The sequence below is a fragment of the Rhineura floridana genome, chromosome 1 (assembly GCF_030035675.1).
Source record: "Rhineura floridana isolate rRhiFlo1 chromosome 1, rRhiFlo1.hap2, whole genome shotgun sequence".
Classification (NCBI taxonomy): Eukaryota; Metazoa; Chordata; class Lepidosauria; order Squamata; family Rhineuridae; genus Rhineura; species Rhineura floridana.
The window spans coordinates 255,093,201-255,109,575 of record NC_084480.1 but is presented as its reverse complement, the minus strand read 5'-3'; the positions used below and the strand labels follow the sequence as shown (position 1 = coordinate 255,109,575).

Below are 16,375 nucleotides of genomic sequence, written 5' to 3'. Positions count from 1 at the left end.
ACGAAAGCACTACAAGAATATAAGTCACACAGAGTACGCAGTCATGAAAGCAGCGAAGAGTTACAACTAGATGTCCTTTCTGTCTTCCAATACATGTTTTGTTTTTAAAGAGTATTACATATGCAGAGCCTAACCTGTGGCTAGCATCTTTAAGGAACTGCTTGGCTGAAATTCTTCAGCAGACTAAGCTATAAAGGAAAAGAAAGTGGAACACTGTCATAGGTTAGGATCAATATTTGACTACCCACCACTGCAAGGTAGTACTGGTATAACTTAAATAGAGAAATAGCACAGTCTCAGAGGATACTTTCCACATTTTATTTACATTTGAAGACTAATTTTATTCTCAATCACATATCCATACACCTATTTCCTTTTATGTTTCGTTTCACTAAAACTTAAATGCATGGTTTATTAGAACAAAGACTGTAAACAAATATTTGCAATGTCCATTACATGTAACACACAGGAGCCGCGTAAAAGAAAATCATTCCCCCATTTTATAAATACAAGTATCAAAACAATCCTGACCGTATTTTATGACACTACTAGCAGTCAGCACCCACACCTTTGCAAAAATTAAAGAAGTTGAGCAATGGTATTTGCAGTACCTGCTACTTAAACAATTTTATCTGCAGCTCTTTTACTAAAGCAGAATGGATAAAGCATGCCATTTGTATTTTTTCTTCTTGAGAAAGTTTTCTGAAACATTATTCCACAGCAAACTGACACTTCCTGTCATGCTTTTGTCTTGAAACACTGGAGCTCCAATTTTAGGCTACTTCAGGTTTATGCTTAAAATGATAGTGCCTTGGTAAAGAGAAAAATAATTGTGCTGCCTTTTTTCTCTGATTGTGCCTGAAAACATATGGGGCATACATATACATATATATATTCTTTCAAATGTCCAGATCATGTACACCAGCAGAAACTCTTAATGTGTGGGTGGTTTGCATTGTGAGATTGAATCAAGACATTAAACATAAGTAGAAGTTGTTTAAGACAAGTTTGGGATTCAGCTAAAATTAATTATTGTAAGTTTGTCCTTCTGGAGGTTGTGGAAGCTTCATATTTTCTTTGGACATCATTAGACGCCTTAGCTCTTGAAGAACAACTTTAATGCTATAAGAATTTTGCCATTTTGCTAACACTGGTATGCTCCGTGCATCCACCTGTAAAGAAACAAAGTGTACATTTAAGTAAGACATATAGAAAAAACTGTTTCTTAACCACGGCAGCATGCTTGCATTGAGTTTTCAGAGACTCTGAACACCAGCAGTCTAATCTTATGGCCCGGTGCTAACACCAGCTACACTAGTACATAAGTGATAAGAATGGGGCCTACTTATCATTAAGAACATAAGAACATAAGAAGAGCCTGCTGGATCAGGCCAGTGGCCCATCTAGTCCAGCATCCTGTTCTCACAGTGGCCAACCAGGTGCCTGGGGGAAGCCCGCAAGCAGGACCCGAGTGCAAGAACACTCTCCCCTCCTGACGCTTCCAGCAACCGGTTTTCAGAAACATGCTGCCTCTGACTAGGGTGGCAGAGCACAGCCATCATGGCTAGTAGCCATTGATAGCCCTGTCCTCCATGAATTTGTCTAATCTTCTTTTAAAGCCGTCCAAGCTGGTGGCCAATACTGCATCATTGTGACTCATCGTAAACCAGCAAGGGCACAAATGTCCAGCATGAGAACTTTTGGCTCTTAAAGAAAAGCAGTTTTTAAGTTCTCATAACTGCAGAGTGAACCTTTTCAGAACAAGTCAACATCTTCTGGTAAACAGTTCAAGTGGAGGAAGGTAAGTGAAAATAATGTATTATAGGGGCTTATGGGGCTAGAAAAACCAATCATTTTTGTTTTAACAGCATATTCAACAGAAAGCTGTAAATGTCAAAGTGTATCAACTCATTATTCTTCGATAATGTGGCATATGTTTAGCCTCTATATTATTTCATCTTTACAGATGAGTTGGCCAAGAGTGAATGCAGCCTTTGGACCAAAATAAAAAAGTTTAGCCACCCCTAGTCTACATGAAATCTTTTATAACTAAGCCAAATTTCTAGTGGTACAATTCTTCCTAACAAAATCCAGAGGAATTTAATCTTTCTTTGGAATTCAGTTGTTCAACTTTTGACCTGACTTCTCTCGTACAGATCTGCAACCGGCTTACAAGTCTATAGCTCCCATTTACTGGATTTTCAGTTTATTATCTTGAAAACAATGGCTTACTCAACTGAAGAAAAAAAACCAGATACAAAGCAAGCACAGAAACTGAGAGGGAACAAAGATGTACTGTTGCTTTGCATTTTATTATCTAAGATTGAGAGAGACTTGAAGAGTCATTTTCACTATGCAGCTTCCTCAGCTTTAGTTGGATTGACCACAATAGAAGCACAGGAGTGAAAGGGCCCATGGCTGCTACTAAGTTTGTATATTTTAACTATTTCACCTAACAGTAGGCAAAGGCAAACCACAACTGACTAACATGTTTCATTTATTTTATAGTACCCTAAATCATGATCCTAATTGTGAAATCTTGATATATGGACTCAAGGGCATTTCAAATATTAACATATTTCCTAGATGATTCTCCTTCCCACTTCATGCACAGAGCAAGAGATATGCACATGTAGCCTATTTGTGGCTTTTGCACATTTCTATACACAAAAGAAGCTGACAGTGTTGGAAGACGTAAGGATTAAAAAATGTTTCCTATTCCTTGCACTACATAAAATCAATTGAACCTGTTGCCTTCACTATCACTTTAGAACACTGGTATGGATCCAGACTTAATCATACTTACGAGTAGACCCCAATGAAGTCAATGGGACAAAGTAGTCATGGCTAACGTAAGTCTCACAATTTCAATGGGTCTATTCTAAAAATGACAAAGACTGGATGCAACCCATTGTTTGTAGTTATCATTGACACAATATGCCAGCATAATTTACAAAGTAATATGTTAACTAGTTCAGGGCATATAACAGCAGATGGACATACAACCTGTGGAAGAAAAAACAAACAGAATCCTTAACAGCTTTCTAGCAGAGATAAACTAGTTTGATCATCTTGCATTCCAGCTTACCATTCCATTGGAATTATTTATTCCATTCATATTAATTTTAGTTACGAATCTAACTGTTGGAGGTGCTTCTGGATATTTAGGCCCACACTCTACTTTCAAGCTGTATATTCTGTTTTCATAATTTGTCTAGAAAATAGAGGAGGGAAAAAAGAATTAATCACTCTGAAAGCTAGTATGTATTCAAACAAAACAATACTGAAATAAAATCAGTCATCCCAATCCAAAGCATTATGTGCAGAGCTGGTTCAAAGTTGGTGAGAACCTGTTAATCATTTGTTAAAGTGTGGTAGCAGGGGGATAACAGTGAATTTAGTCTCCTTTTGCCTCCTGAACAGCTGTTTGGTGATTTACTTATTTTTTAAGAAAGGGCTCCATGCAATGAAGACTAGCTATTGGACTGGAGTGAAGAACCACAAACAGGACTTGTATATATACCCAGTTCCCCATCTATTTGAGGATATGCACATATAGCACCCCTAGCAGGATTGGGACAAATAAGTATCTTCTAATGCTTCAACGTGACTAAAGGATAGCAAGAGGGAACTGGTGTTACCGTTTCATGACAGACTTTTTTTTTCTGTGCCACAGATGATTTCAGGCCTTTCTGAAATATAACATCTAGAAGATTTGTCCTACGATTTTTAGAATGCAAATAAAATCTCAAATGCACCTCTCCCCATAATATACACAAAACCCACACCTCAGCGCTACCATTATTTTTTAAAAAAATTAAATTGAGAAAAGATAAGAAATATACACATGTAAAGGCAACAGAAAGACGACAGAAAGCAGCCAATATCCTCAAATAAAATTTTGGACCAATCCAAAATTGAAAAGAAAGTATCAACAGAACTTAAGATCAGCTTCTACTTCTAATAATACCCAGCTTCAATGTAGATGCTGAGAGACAGTGAAAGGTAACCACACTTGAAACAAAAAGCCTAGTACCAATAATGGTCACCTAAAAGTCTACTGCCACTAAACATTAGTAATGGTGGAAAGATCCTCACAACACATCAACCATGTGATTCTGTACCTATTAAAGGCTCTTCCCTTTCACACATAAGAAACTATCTCCTCCTATTTTCCACACATATTGAAGCAGCCTTTTGGATCCTGAGCCTATGCATACTTTGTTCACATAGTTTGCGTTGATATTATGCAAGGCATCTCCCTCATCTGAAACACAGTATGAGTTCCTTTATAGCACCTATCACTCCTAAAAATAGTATTTAACTCCTTTAGTACTTCAATAATAATTATTTCAATGAATAAAGTGGCTTACAGTTATCATTAAAGTTCTATTTACGTTCCAGTCAATCAGTTACCGAAGGATCTGAATTGCTTACTATATGGCATCATCAGAACTGGCTTACAATTCATTCTAATCTCAGTATGGCTGAAGTACTCAAAATTACTGAACACTCAGAAAGAATATGCATGTATCAAATTGACTTGGGAAAAATGTAACCATCGATCAAACTAGTAATCAGACAGTGCAATTCCATCTTGATTAATTGAAGATTTAAAAACCAGCAGTAGCAACAAAACAGAAGGTTGCCAGCTGCTTCCTTGGATGAGTGATGAAAGAATGTGCTCCTGGTCAGTAAAACCATCAGTCTGGGAATAGGAGTTCAATCAATCTTGGATGGGGTGACAACTCCCCTTGAAAAAATCCAATTTGCTGTTTGGGTGTGCTCCTGGATTCAACTTTGCCCCTGAATGTCCCGAGGATGGCTAGGAGAGCCTTTGCTAAACTTAGGCTAGTGTGCCAACTGGGTATGTTTTTGAAATGTCATATGTGGCCATGGTATAGAATGCTGAAGCCAAGCTGCTGAACTTGAGCTGGATATTGAGAGCATCTAACTGCATTCTTACCACAGTTACATGGGCCTCCAGATTATTTCCAAGCCCACAGAATTCAGATTGAAATACAGTAAAATACAATATAAGAAATAAAAATACAATTAAAAATCAACATGAATATTTAATATGGACATGCCATGGGCCATCTGAATGAGGTTCACAGACAACAGTTTGGGAACCCCTGAGTTATACTCAGAGTAGAAATCAATGGTTCTACTCTATGACTTAGTTGATTCAACCCTATAGCATAACTGTAGCCAATTGCCATTAATTGCAAATATCTGAAACTTTCTGCTAAAACATGACCTCATAGTGTTTTTAAATAAAGATCTAACTTATAATACTGACCCTTGGTGGCCCAATAATCATGCCCGTCCACCTTGTAAGTGTCATGTCTTCGTCATCTTCAAGGCCCCAGCTTACTGTACCATCTCCTACTCCTTTCTGACCTTCTTCCAGTTCTTCCAACAAGCGAAAATTACGAGGGACTTTAACTATTTGAAAAAAGTAAAACAATGTAAATAGAAATGTTCAAAATCAGAGCTGGCCTCTTTTTACCCATTAGCATGATGGTTCACCCATCAAATTCATTACAAATTCACACCTGAGAATTTCTGCATATAACACATTTTACAGGTAACTATGTTACACCGGAACAAACACATTCTCACTAATGAAGTATCATACAACACCTTGAATTTTATATTCCTCAGCAATTGTGTCAAATTATTTGGATCTGTTTTGAAAAATGGCATATTCTCATGGGTCTTTTTTAAGCAACAATTCTAAAATGTATAGTCAAATTTCATTATTTGGAAATCAGAGATTATCAACATTATTTTCACCATATAGTGCATCAATTTTCTGCTTCAAAAAAATCTAATACATAAAACTGGGAATGCCACCTCAATGTTACAACAGTAAACACAATTTAAGCTGATACTTCTCTTGGGCGCTTGGGAGAGAATTCATATTTGAATAAAGCTACAAGCTTCTTGGGTTTACCATCCACTGCTGGAGATTTGCCTGAGTGAGGAAGGCAAAGCTGGCAATCACCTGGTTTACTTAAACAGACTGAAGCCCAAGATTGCTGCCTATTTGGTGTATAATGAACATCTGTTTGTACTGTGGGATCTTTGCCATCTTTGTGATATCATAGTCCCTGTGAAACACTGGCTGCATTCAGACAGCCATATCTCAGCTTATGCTGAAATATGTCTTTCCACCAAGCACTCACAGCCCTGTAGCCGTGGGTTGGGAGGGAATGGGCGTACTGCCTTCCCTAGGGTTGCCCTTCACCCACCCACCCAGATTTTTTTGGGAAATTGTCTTTTTAATTTGTGACATGACAGACATGAGCAATTTAAGAATAGGAGCCTCTGAAAAACTCAGTGACTAAGGCAGGGCAAGTGTACAACAAAAACCTCATCTGGAAGAGCTCCCAAAGTCTGATTACTTAAGACTTCCCTGACTGAAGGTGGATTTTTCATTATCACAATTACCCTATAATTACTTACGTGCTCCTGAAAAAAACAAACAGCCAGTATAGTAACATGGCCCTTGAAGAGTTAAATATTAGAACTTTATATTATGGGCTAGAGTTAGACTTCACACCTTGGGACTTTCCTTTGCTCTGCTTTTCAGTTTCAGTTGTGTTCTCTACACAGCCAGCAATAAAGAAGCATGGTTGTTTGCTTGCAGTAAGTAGTAACAGTTCATTTATTTTGCAGTTATTATGATGCGTAGAACAGAACTGGGTGCTTATTGCTAAAAGGTGAAATAGAGATAACTTCTTTTTCTTGAGTACTCGGGAAAGGGTGAAAACAGCCCTTGAGGAATAGAAACACTGCTATGCACACTACAGTAAATTGGTTAGCAGACTACTTAGGCCTAATTTCTTATTTTCCCAAAGTGTGCAACTCAACATGAGGCTTTTTCAGAGTTCAGTGACTCACAAGCATTTAGCATATTAGAAAAAAGAAAGACAGCTAACCTTAACTTTGATGAAAAGTTTACATCACTCTAATTCTAGGAAAAAATGAAAGCTGCTATGGTTTGTAGGTGGTATGCAATTTTTTCTCTCTGAAAAGGTGTACTGTGAACTTATCATTCAGAAAGCTTTCTTGCATGTTTATCAAGCATTTACTTATAAGTAAAAGGAAGTCTATTATGCAGCAAATATTTTACAAAGTTAAGGACTCAATCTCATTAACTTTAACAAGGTTATGCACATTGTTCTCAGCACCACTCACTCTAAAAGCTTGACTATGGTTGTACTGTGCTCTTACTCAGTTTCTAAACCTTTTTTTTTGTATTGGTGTTGTCATGATACAAGATTAAAACTGAATTTTTGAGAAAAGCTCCACACTAGTTTTTAACTGCTCAGTTATAGCATAAACCATTTTGTTTGTTTTATCCCTTTTGGTATTCCCTTGTTCACTGTATCCTTAGCATCCTTTTTTATTATGAAACAAAAAATATGCCAGTCATTTAACTCCTGGTGTTCATACTACATTTTCTGTTAACTTAATGTTTATATAACTCATTATGTAAGTTAACGTAGTCTTTGCATAGAGGATTGAGGTGGAAGGTCTTTCCCTTTCCCTGCTCCTCACATCCTCTCTACCGGGGGGGGGGGATTGGCTGGAGCTATGTGCCCCCCCCAACGTCCCACCTAGAAATGTGGCTGTCCAGCCTAACAAAGAAGATTGGCTACAGGGCTGAGCATTCAGCATCTTTGCTCTTCATTTTGCTGTACACACAAACAAATCAGGAAGTCTTCAATTAACCAGAGTTTCCTATTTTGTCCAAACCCCAAAATGATGGTCCCCAGCCTTGGATAGGTTGTAACTCTATTTTCCTATGAATTATGGTTTACCAGAGGCTTCCTGGTTTGAGTGCTCACATTGCAAAGGCGGGAGCAAAGGGGCTGTGTGCATGGGTTAAAGGCTTGTTTAGTTTAAGAAATTTATAACCTGCTTATTACTATATGCCTCAAAATGGCTTACAGAAAACATACAATATATGTTGAATATATTGTTCATATATTTTATTAAGCCAAGATATCATCATTCAAAATGGTCCCATGAAGTTTTTGTTATTCACAGAACTTGCACATTTAAAAGAATGTCATGTACACATAAATGTTTGTGGAGACGAAATTCCAAACCACAAGGCACTTAAGAGGAGTTAGTTCTGGGGAAAAGATTGGCTAAGAAGTAAATTCGCAATAAATCATTTTCTGACAAATAAAGGAAGCATATCAAAATGTGATTCAAATCACATTATACTGGCAGCTCAAACTGTTGCATATGTCAAGTTACTAATCCAGATATGTACACATTTGATTCCTTGTGTAGGTCAAACAATTATGCAAGCATGCAATGCCTGCTCTAATTTGCTTTGACTAGAAGCATGCTCACATGACATTATTGGAGATCAGACTGAGAAAAGTGCTAAGGGATTTTAACAGATAATATCTGCAAAAGAGCTAAAGACCTAAGATGCTAGAGCTCTTAAGTTTGCACTCATTAGGCTGAAATATAGGAATGGGTGCTAATGATTTTGACATACACCAGACTATGATTCACACAAGCTATAAAGGAATACATTGTATATTCCAATAAAATAGTTGCCTTTTATGAGTAACAACTGAGCAGAGGAAAGCAATCATGGGAAAGTTATCACAATTACAGGCAATTTTTCATTTTTAGATGAAGTGAAAGGACATCAGCTGTTTCTCTACTGATGTGAAGTGGGGAAGCTGCCACTCCTTCCCCACAATGCTCTGCTTCAAGCAAAATGCAAAGTACACTTGGATTTAGAAGAAAAAAAGTTAAATAAACCATTATTTGCCCCACTATAAATAAAGCTTTAACAATTCCCTACACTCATTCTTCAGGAATTATGGCTAGGAACACATAACCAATAGCACAAGTTACACTAGCCAAGTAAGCAGTTTCTCCTTGCAAAAAAAAATATGCTCCCAATAAATGCCCTGCTTTTGTTTCCAGCTAAGATTGAGGGTGTCCAGTGGTTGCCTTGGAAAATAGTTTTTGAATTAGGACCCTCATAGTATAGCCATATATTAGAGACTAATTGCTGCCCTGAACTACTGGGAGGAAGGGCAGGATATAAATTTAATAAATAATTTTTTTAAATGTTCACGAAGGATTATAATTGTTTTGAATCAATTGCTGTCTTTGTTTGACAGTGAACATTTAATAATACATAAGAATATTTGTAAACATTAGTAAGCAGCATCAGACTCATTACAGTGCTATTGTGTAAATGAACAGCTATTTCTAAACAGGTGAAACTACATTCAATATCTGATAGAAGCTAGAACCATCTTTTTTCTGCATGACCTGCCACTTGCTCTTTGACAAAATGTCCTTTTTTTTAGACTAATGGCTTCCTCCCCTAATTGCAGCATTAAATATGAGATCTATATGCATTAAACATCATGGAAACAGGGCTAGAGATGTGAAGGCCCAGACAAAAACTGGAAAAATTCAGGGGAAAAAAACATTTTTTCCATTTCTTTCCAAAGCCTTGTTTTTTTCTGAAAAATTGGAAAAATTAAAAAATGAAGAAAAAATTGATTATTGAATGTTTTATTTTTGCATGATGAATAAAGTGTTTCATTGAATCCCCCCTTTTTCTCGGTTCTTATTATGGGAATGGGTGCTTTATGTCTGCTTGACACTGTGGAGAACTTTTGTTGTTGTTATGTGCCTTCAAGTCAGTTTCGACTTATGGCGACCCTATGAATCGGTGACCTCCAACAGCATCTGTTGTAAACCACCCTGTTCAGATCTTGTAAGTTCAGATTTGTGGCTTCCTTTATGAAATTAATGTGTGGCCTTCCTCTTTTTCTACTCCCAACATTATTGTCTTTTCTAGTGAATCATGATTTCTCATTATGTGTCCACAAAGTATGATAACCTCAGTTTCATTATTTTAGCTTCTAGTGATAGTTCTGGTTTAATTTGTCCTAACACCCAATTATTGGTCTTTTTCGCAAAGCTCTCCTCCAGCACCACATTTCAAATGAATTGATTTTTCTCTTATCTGGTTTTTTCACTGTCCAACTTTCACATCCATATATAGAGATCAGGAATACCATGGTCTGAATGATCCTGCCTTTAGTGTTCTGTGATACATCTTTGCACTTGAGGACCTTTTCTTGACAAGTTCAATGTCCTTGTTGTCAACTTTAAAGTTACATAAATCTTCTGTTGTCATTACTTTAGTATTCTTGACATTCTGCTGTAGTTCTGCTTTTGTGCTTTCCTCTTTTAACTTTCATGTCTTTTTTAAATTGTTTTTTGCCTGCTCCTCATACACTGGCAAAATGAAAGAGGTTCCTTATAGTTCAGGTGTTTCTTACAGTTCAGGCGCTTGTAGCTCCATTTGTTACAAAAAAAAGTAAAAAATTTAAAAAGTAAATTCGATTTGTAATAATTGTTTGAATAAAACATACTTTTATGCCAAACCAACTTGTACATAATTACATTTTATGTTCCTGAAGTAACAAAGTGACTTTCAATCTGTAAAAAGTGCTAATATTGCATTTTTTCAATTTTTCCAAAAATTTCCATTTTTTTCTGGAAAAAAACCCAGGAAAAACCTGGTTTTTTCCATGCTTCAAAATTTCCAGAAATTTTACATCTTTAAACAGGGCAGACATGATTTCAGCTCTGCCTCAATAAAGCATTAACCAAATACAATACATACTTTGAAATGTTTTAGAGACAATACACACGTTATTAAATAATCTACACGTGTTAAAGCTTTTACTCATCAATAACATGCACTGCAAGTATTAACAGTACTTTTGAAATAACTGTGTCATCAAAGAACAAGGTTTTGCAAATTGGCCATTGGATTATAGCCAATTGTTAACATAGTTTCATGAGAACCTTGCTGAAAGTAAAGTTTGAGAAAGTGATGGGTAACTGTCATAAAATACAGGAAATAAGGACTATAGGTGATAAGCAGAGGTCACAGTGCCTGCCCTAGTACCAGTAATGGCTCATTTGAAAACTGAATTTGCCCAGCAGGATTTCAGCTGGCATGCCTGCTAACAGTATCTTGCTATGCTTTATTGCTTAAAAACAGAACTGAAGTGACAGCGCTGAAGTCATTACTACATTCTCTGTGAAAGTAAAACTGCATCAAAAAATGAAGAGATTTCTTAAGTTTCGATATACATAAGCTTCTACACATGTATCTCCTTGTCATTAAAACAGACCTGGTTCACCACAGGCAACTAAAAATTGCCTCAAGGTAACCAGGTCGTGTTGCCCCCAAGACACTGGCTGCATTGCTGAGATGCGCACGAACTTTTTGCCTATGCACAGAGCCTCTTTCCTTTTGCCTTTGCAGCACACTGTGGTAAGCTTGGAAGCATTTTGTCCCATCTGTTTGACCTGGGAAATTATGGTTAACAGGTTTTGAACAAGCCACAATCTTAAACCATGGTATGAAATTGATTAAAGATCATTGCTTGTTCTAAACGTGAAACCAACAGTTTTCCAGTTTGGATGCAATGGAAAACTATAGTTAATTGAAAACTGGCACACCGCAAAGGGTGGAGGGAAGGAGCTGTGACTATGGGTAGAAGGAATGTGCATATCTTGGTTTATTAAAAAAAGATACAATTGTCCTAACCAGACCACAGGTTTGCAGGACATTCTTCAAAATTTCACATGTTCAGTTCAGTGCTGAATGAATTGTAGTCATTTATCAAGCCAGCCAGTGCTTTCCCACCAGAAGCTTCCTGCTCTGTTTTGCAAAGAGTCTATCCTTTTTGTGCCAATCAAGACTTAGTAAATTAAGATAACAGCCCTGAGGTAGTAGAATCTCTGTACTGTTATCTTTGAAAGGACCTTTTCCTCACTTTGAGGCAGTCATAATGACAGTATGAAGTAAACTTTCATTAGCTGTTTACATTTGCTGCAGAAGCTTACAGTTCCCTTAAGAGAACACAGCATGAAAACTGTTTTTGTATGAAGTTTGATGATAATAATAATAATAATAAACTTTAATTTATAGGCCGCCTATCTAGCCAATGAGATGAGAGCTGGGCAAGGCTGCTTATGGTTACTGGACAAGTTAAAAGGGTGACTTTAGTGATGTCCAGAGAGCATCTAAAACATCATTTTCATAGACCAAATTCTGGCCTGAATTGTACCAAACTCTGGCAAAGTTCTAAACAGTTTTGTAGTAAATAAATAAGTGCCAGTTTATGTTTTGAATTTAGAAGCTGTAAAAAGAAGTCAGCAATGAAAGACTCCTATACAACTATGGCCAGCAACTGTGGCCTGATTTTCCTACATGAAACTTAAGAGTTAGAGAGAGAGAACTTCTGTAAACTTATTTGTAGGGCTGATGTTTATACAGACTGATATTTATACAAATGTCTTTAACAAAGCATCAAATATAACTTGCATCTGAATATGTATTACTGTCATTAACTTTAGTAAAATAGTTCTAGAATGGTTTTCATAATCACAAGGTGACATACAAAAAAGCAGCCTACAGCAAAATCACACTTCAGAATAAAAAGGCAGCTGGGTCAATGGCAAATAAGTTAAAAAGAAACCAAATGTTAATAGGGGCCAACAAAGGCCTCAGAAAAAAAAAATGGTTTTCATCAGGAACCAAAATTGCACCCGTGTAGGTGTTTGCTGCTATTCTGAAGGCAGTTCCACAAAAAGAACCACTACTGAAACAGTCACCCCCCCAAAATTTGGAAGATGCTAAACAAGTACCTACTGGTTCTGATATACAGTAGGGCCCCACTCATATGGCAGGTTACGTTCCGGACCCCCACTGAAAAGCAGAACTCATTGAATAGAATGGCATGCGATGCCGTAAAAGCAGAACAAGTGGCGTATGAGTGGGGCTTTAGCCTAATTGCGTCTAATTGAGACCACTGCATTAGCAAAGCGCTGTAAATAAAGCAAGGCCCTACTGCAACCGGTAGGGATTTGTTCAATGATCTTAATGGCCAGATAGGTTGATAAGGAGTAAAACACTCCTTCAGGTAAGTTGGTCCCAAGCTGTTTAAGGCTTTGTAAGTAAAAACTAAAACAAGGCTAAAGATGTGACAGTCCGGGTGGAAGGGGAAATTTGAGAAAGCAACAGTTTTTCCCTGAAAATTAGGGGGGGAAACCAGGAAAAAATGTGTGGTCCCCCCCCCCCCAGTTTTCTTCTGGGCCTTCACGTTGCTAAACCGGGCCCACTGACATTTGCAGCAAGCACAGTTCTTTTAAGTCTTGGTAAGTATGCTTTGTAATAGGTCTAAAAAAATTAGAATGCTAAGTAACTGCATTACAGAAGTGTTCCAAAGCATACTGCAGAAAAGCATATCTATAACCACCTTGTAACAGCACAGAATTAAAAGTGTAAAATATTTAACAAATAAGATTATGTAATTATGCATTAATTCAAGTACGAAGACATTTCTCTCACACGCACTCACACAAAGAGAAAGATGAGCATCCTATTTATCCACTCTGGTACCCTCAAACATTCCTGATTCAAGAATATTGAGATGCAGGTCACTTGTAGATGGGGAACTTGCAGATGGGGAACTGAGGCGCATATAAAGGCTTGCCCATAGTCAGATATATATTTCTGAGCCTGTATCAGAGGTGGGATCTTAAATCAGCACAATACATTTCAATGCCTTCTAGAATCCAAATCTTTTTTTTTACATCACTTTTGCCCTTGGGAAATGTTAAGAGTTATTACAGGGATAGTTGCCACTAAATGCCACTAAAAATCCAGTGGACATATGTTTTGTTCAGTTATCTAATAAATATAGTGAGTGCAGATTGCATATATGAGATCAGCAGTACCAAACAGGCAGTCATTTGTCTGGATAAATGAATTTTTTTTAAAAAAAGTTTGGTACTTATAACTAATGATCATCATGGGATCAATATAGCATTCTACAGTCTGATTGTGACTCAACATCTTCAATGCAAAATAGCAACATTTTACAGAATTAAGTTCACTGGCAATGCTTTAAAATGCAGCTATCAAGAGTCTCAACGCTGAGGGACCACAACAGCTACACAGCTAGCAAAGTAAGGTCTAATATTAACCAATTCAATGCATAGCAATTGGTATATCTGCTCCATGCACATAGTCATCAAGCCCTTGTTCTCTTACCAAGTACAGAGGGATTAATCTACCATCCAATACACACCATGAAAAAAATATCTGATTAATGGTCAGTCTGCATCCTATTGAGCAACTCCACCTACTGTAGAGAAGTACAACACACCCTTTTAAACCTAACAATATAAAAAGCATTTCCCAGTAGTTCTTTAAGGCTGCAATCCAATACACACTCACCTGGGAGTAAATCCTATTGAACCCAAAGGAATTTACTTCTGAGAAGTCATGTACTGAATTGCAGCCTAAATCACCAAATGGCTTGGGACCTATTTACTTAGTAGCTTGTCTTCTGTGCCCCATCATAGGATGCTAGATTGACCAAATGTACCCGTTTAGCTCAGAAATCCACTCTCCATAAGCCTTTCAGAAGCACTATATGACTTAATTTAAGCTATTTTGTGACAAGAGCTAAATCAAAGTGGTGGCTGAGTTTGATTTTATTAACATGTTTTGCTGTATTCGTTTTATATGGCTAATTTTTATAAAGCTGTAACATAATTAAAAAGACTTTAAATAGATTAATAGATGTATATATTGCAAACTTGAAAATGCCCTTTCAGGATCTTGAATGAAGTGCACAGCTTAAAGGTTAAAATAATTGACAAAGTACTGTTACAAGAAAAATAATTTTAATAGGATGTTTAAATAAAAGATTGGAATAGAGGGCCAACATTATTTAAATTAAGTTCACAAGTTTAGTACCCATCAGTGCTGTTAAAGTTTCAAATGCAAAAGATATTGCCATTGGTATGAGAGAAGATACTTACAAACCAAGAAATAAATCCAGGTTACTGAAGAGAATTCATTTTGAACTATAATTAAATTTATTTTACAACACCATCTATGATCGACCACAGACTGCAAAGACAATATGCCATGATAATTTGGCAAAGCTGAATATAAAATGAATTTTGTAAAAACAGAATCCATTGTACTAAAACACTTACTCATTTTATTTCACATTAATTGTGAATAACTGCCATCCCCTGGTTCTCAAGCAGTAGAGTAGTGTAAGATTTCTATAATATAGAAATTGAATATAATTGAATGCACTGAGAAAAATTTGCCCTTGTACCACTCTACGAGAAGTGGGGGACTAAGGTGAGCTACTGAAAAGTCATGGTAGGAATTGGGCACTAACTGGGGGTGAAGGGAAGGGGAAGCAAAATGAGGAGAACAGGGCTGCTGGAAGAGGTGGAGATCCAGAAAACAACAAGGAAAGAAATGGGGCTGAGATAACAATGAGAAACAGGAAGATTAAGTCAGGGGCAGCTGGAATAGCAGAATGCCAGTATTAAAGCTTTCGGTTTCATTTAACTTAGTGCCTGAGCAGTAAGACTAAAAAAAACTTGCAACATCAAAAGTAAATTGGAGATAAAGCCTCAAGGCTCATCAAACTGCTGATCAGCAGAACAAAATTTCTTTCTGGAGTTTTGCAGGAACCCCATGAACAAGATCACAGGTGGGAAAGGAGGAAAGTGTGTCAGATTATCTAAAAACAACGATCCCAACGGTAACCATATCATCAGGAAAATACTAAGACAAAAAACAGAGCTTAATTACACCCCCCCTTTTTGGTTAAACATGCTCACCCTAGCCATAGCAGCCAGTAATGCCTGTACTTTCGAGGGGAACAGATTAAAACCCACGTAAATTCTACTAAGATCGGCTTTGATTTGGAAAAGAGGCATTTATCAGTGTTATATTCAGAGGGTGGTGTTGGTGGTGATGGGGAAGACTCTGAAGAAATGCCCCAGTTCATCCAACCCAAACTCAGATTTCACCGCATAGAGAGAAAGACAAAAAGAAATCAAGCCCAAGACCGGAAAGCTATCTCAACTGCCTCACCTCCAGCCTGCATAAGCAGCATCTCCAAACCCCGCGCCTAGCCACTTCCACCCCGCAACCCAGTGAGAAAGACTCTGCCTCAGCGCGGCCTCTCCACCCTCATCTCCTGCGGCTGAAACCTTGTTCCAGCTGCGTTGACACCGTCGGCTCTCTACAGAATGAGCCAAGCCGGAGATCCCCCCCAGTCCAGGTCTCTAGGACAAGAAAAACCCTTTCGATACAAACCCCCTCAGCCCTTCCAAAACACCCCCCTTCCTCTTAACACAGACCTGTGGATCCGGCCATCTTGTCCAAACCCCTCCCCCACCAGCCAGGAAACACACGGGCGCCGAGCACGTGACTTCTGCCTTGCGTGCTACATCACTTCCTAGAAACAAG

At 37.6% G+C, this 16,375-nt stretch overlaps 1 protein-coding gene across 3 annotated transcripts; it reads right to left on the bottom strand.

Moving 5' to 3' along the window:
- Positions 1-304: 304 nt before the first annotated feature.
- UBE2V2 (ubiquitin conjugating enzyme E2 V2) lies at positions 305-16,375 on the bottom strand. 3 transcript variants are annotated; one of them, XM_061598464.1, is made up of 4 exons: positions 16,267-16,375; positions 5,303-5,448; positions 3,089-3,214; positions 305-1,172 (listed from the first exon to the last, which is right to left on the bottom strand). In XM_061598464.1, the coding sequence occupies exons 1-4, from the start codon at positions 16,280-16,282 to the stop codon at positions 1,026-1,028; spliced, it is 435 nt and encodes a 144-aa protein (XP_061454448.1). In that variant the 5' UTR covers positions 16,283-16,375; the 3' UTR covers positions 305-1,025. The 3 variants fall into 3 exon arrangements, with proteins under 3 accessions (XP_061454448.1, XP_061454439.1, XP_061454456.1); XM_061598455.1 differs by lacking the exon at positions 16,267-16,375 and adding an exon at positions 15,998-16,157; XM_061598472.1 differs by lacking the exon at positions 16,267-16,375 and adding an exon at positions 15,097-15,161.

Bases quoted from the DNA above. Each gene is read 5' to 3' on its own strand.
- UBE2V2 (XM_061598455.1), bottom strand. From the start codon at position 16,019: ATGCTGCTTATGCAGGCTGGAG. The intron at 3,215-5,302 runs GTCAGTATTATA...TCTATTTTCTAG, and splicing joins TGATTATTGGGCCACCAAGG to ACAAATTATGAAAACAGAAT. The intron at 1,173-3,088 runs GTAAGCTGGAAT...GTTTCTTTACAG, and splicing joins TAAATAATTCCAATGGAATG to GTGGATGCACGGAGCATACC.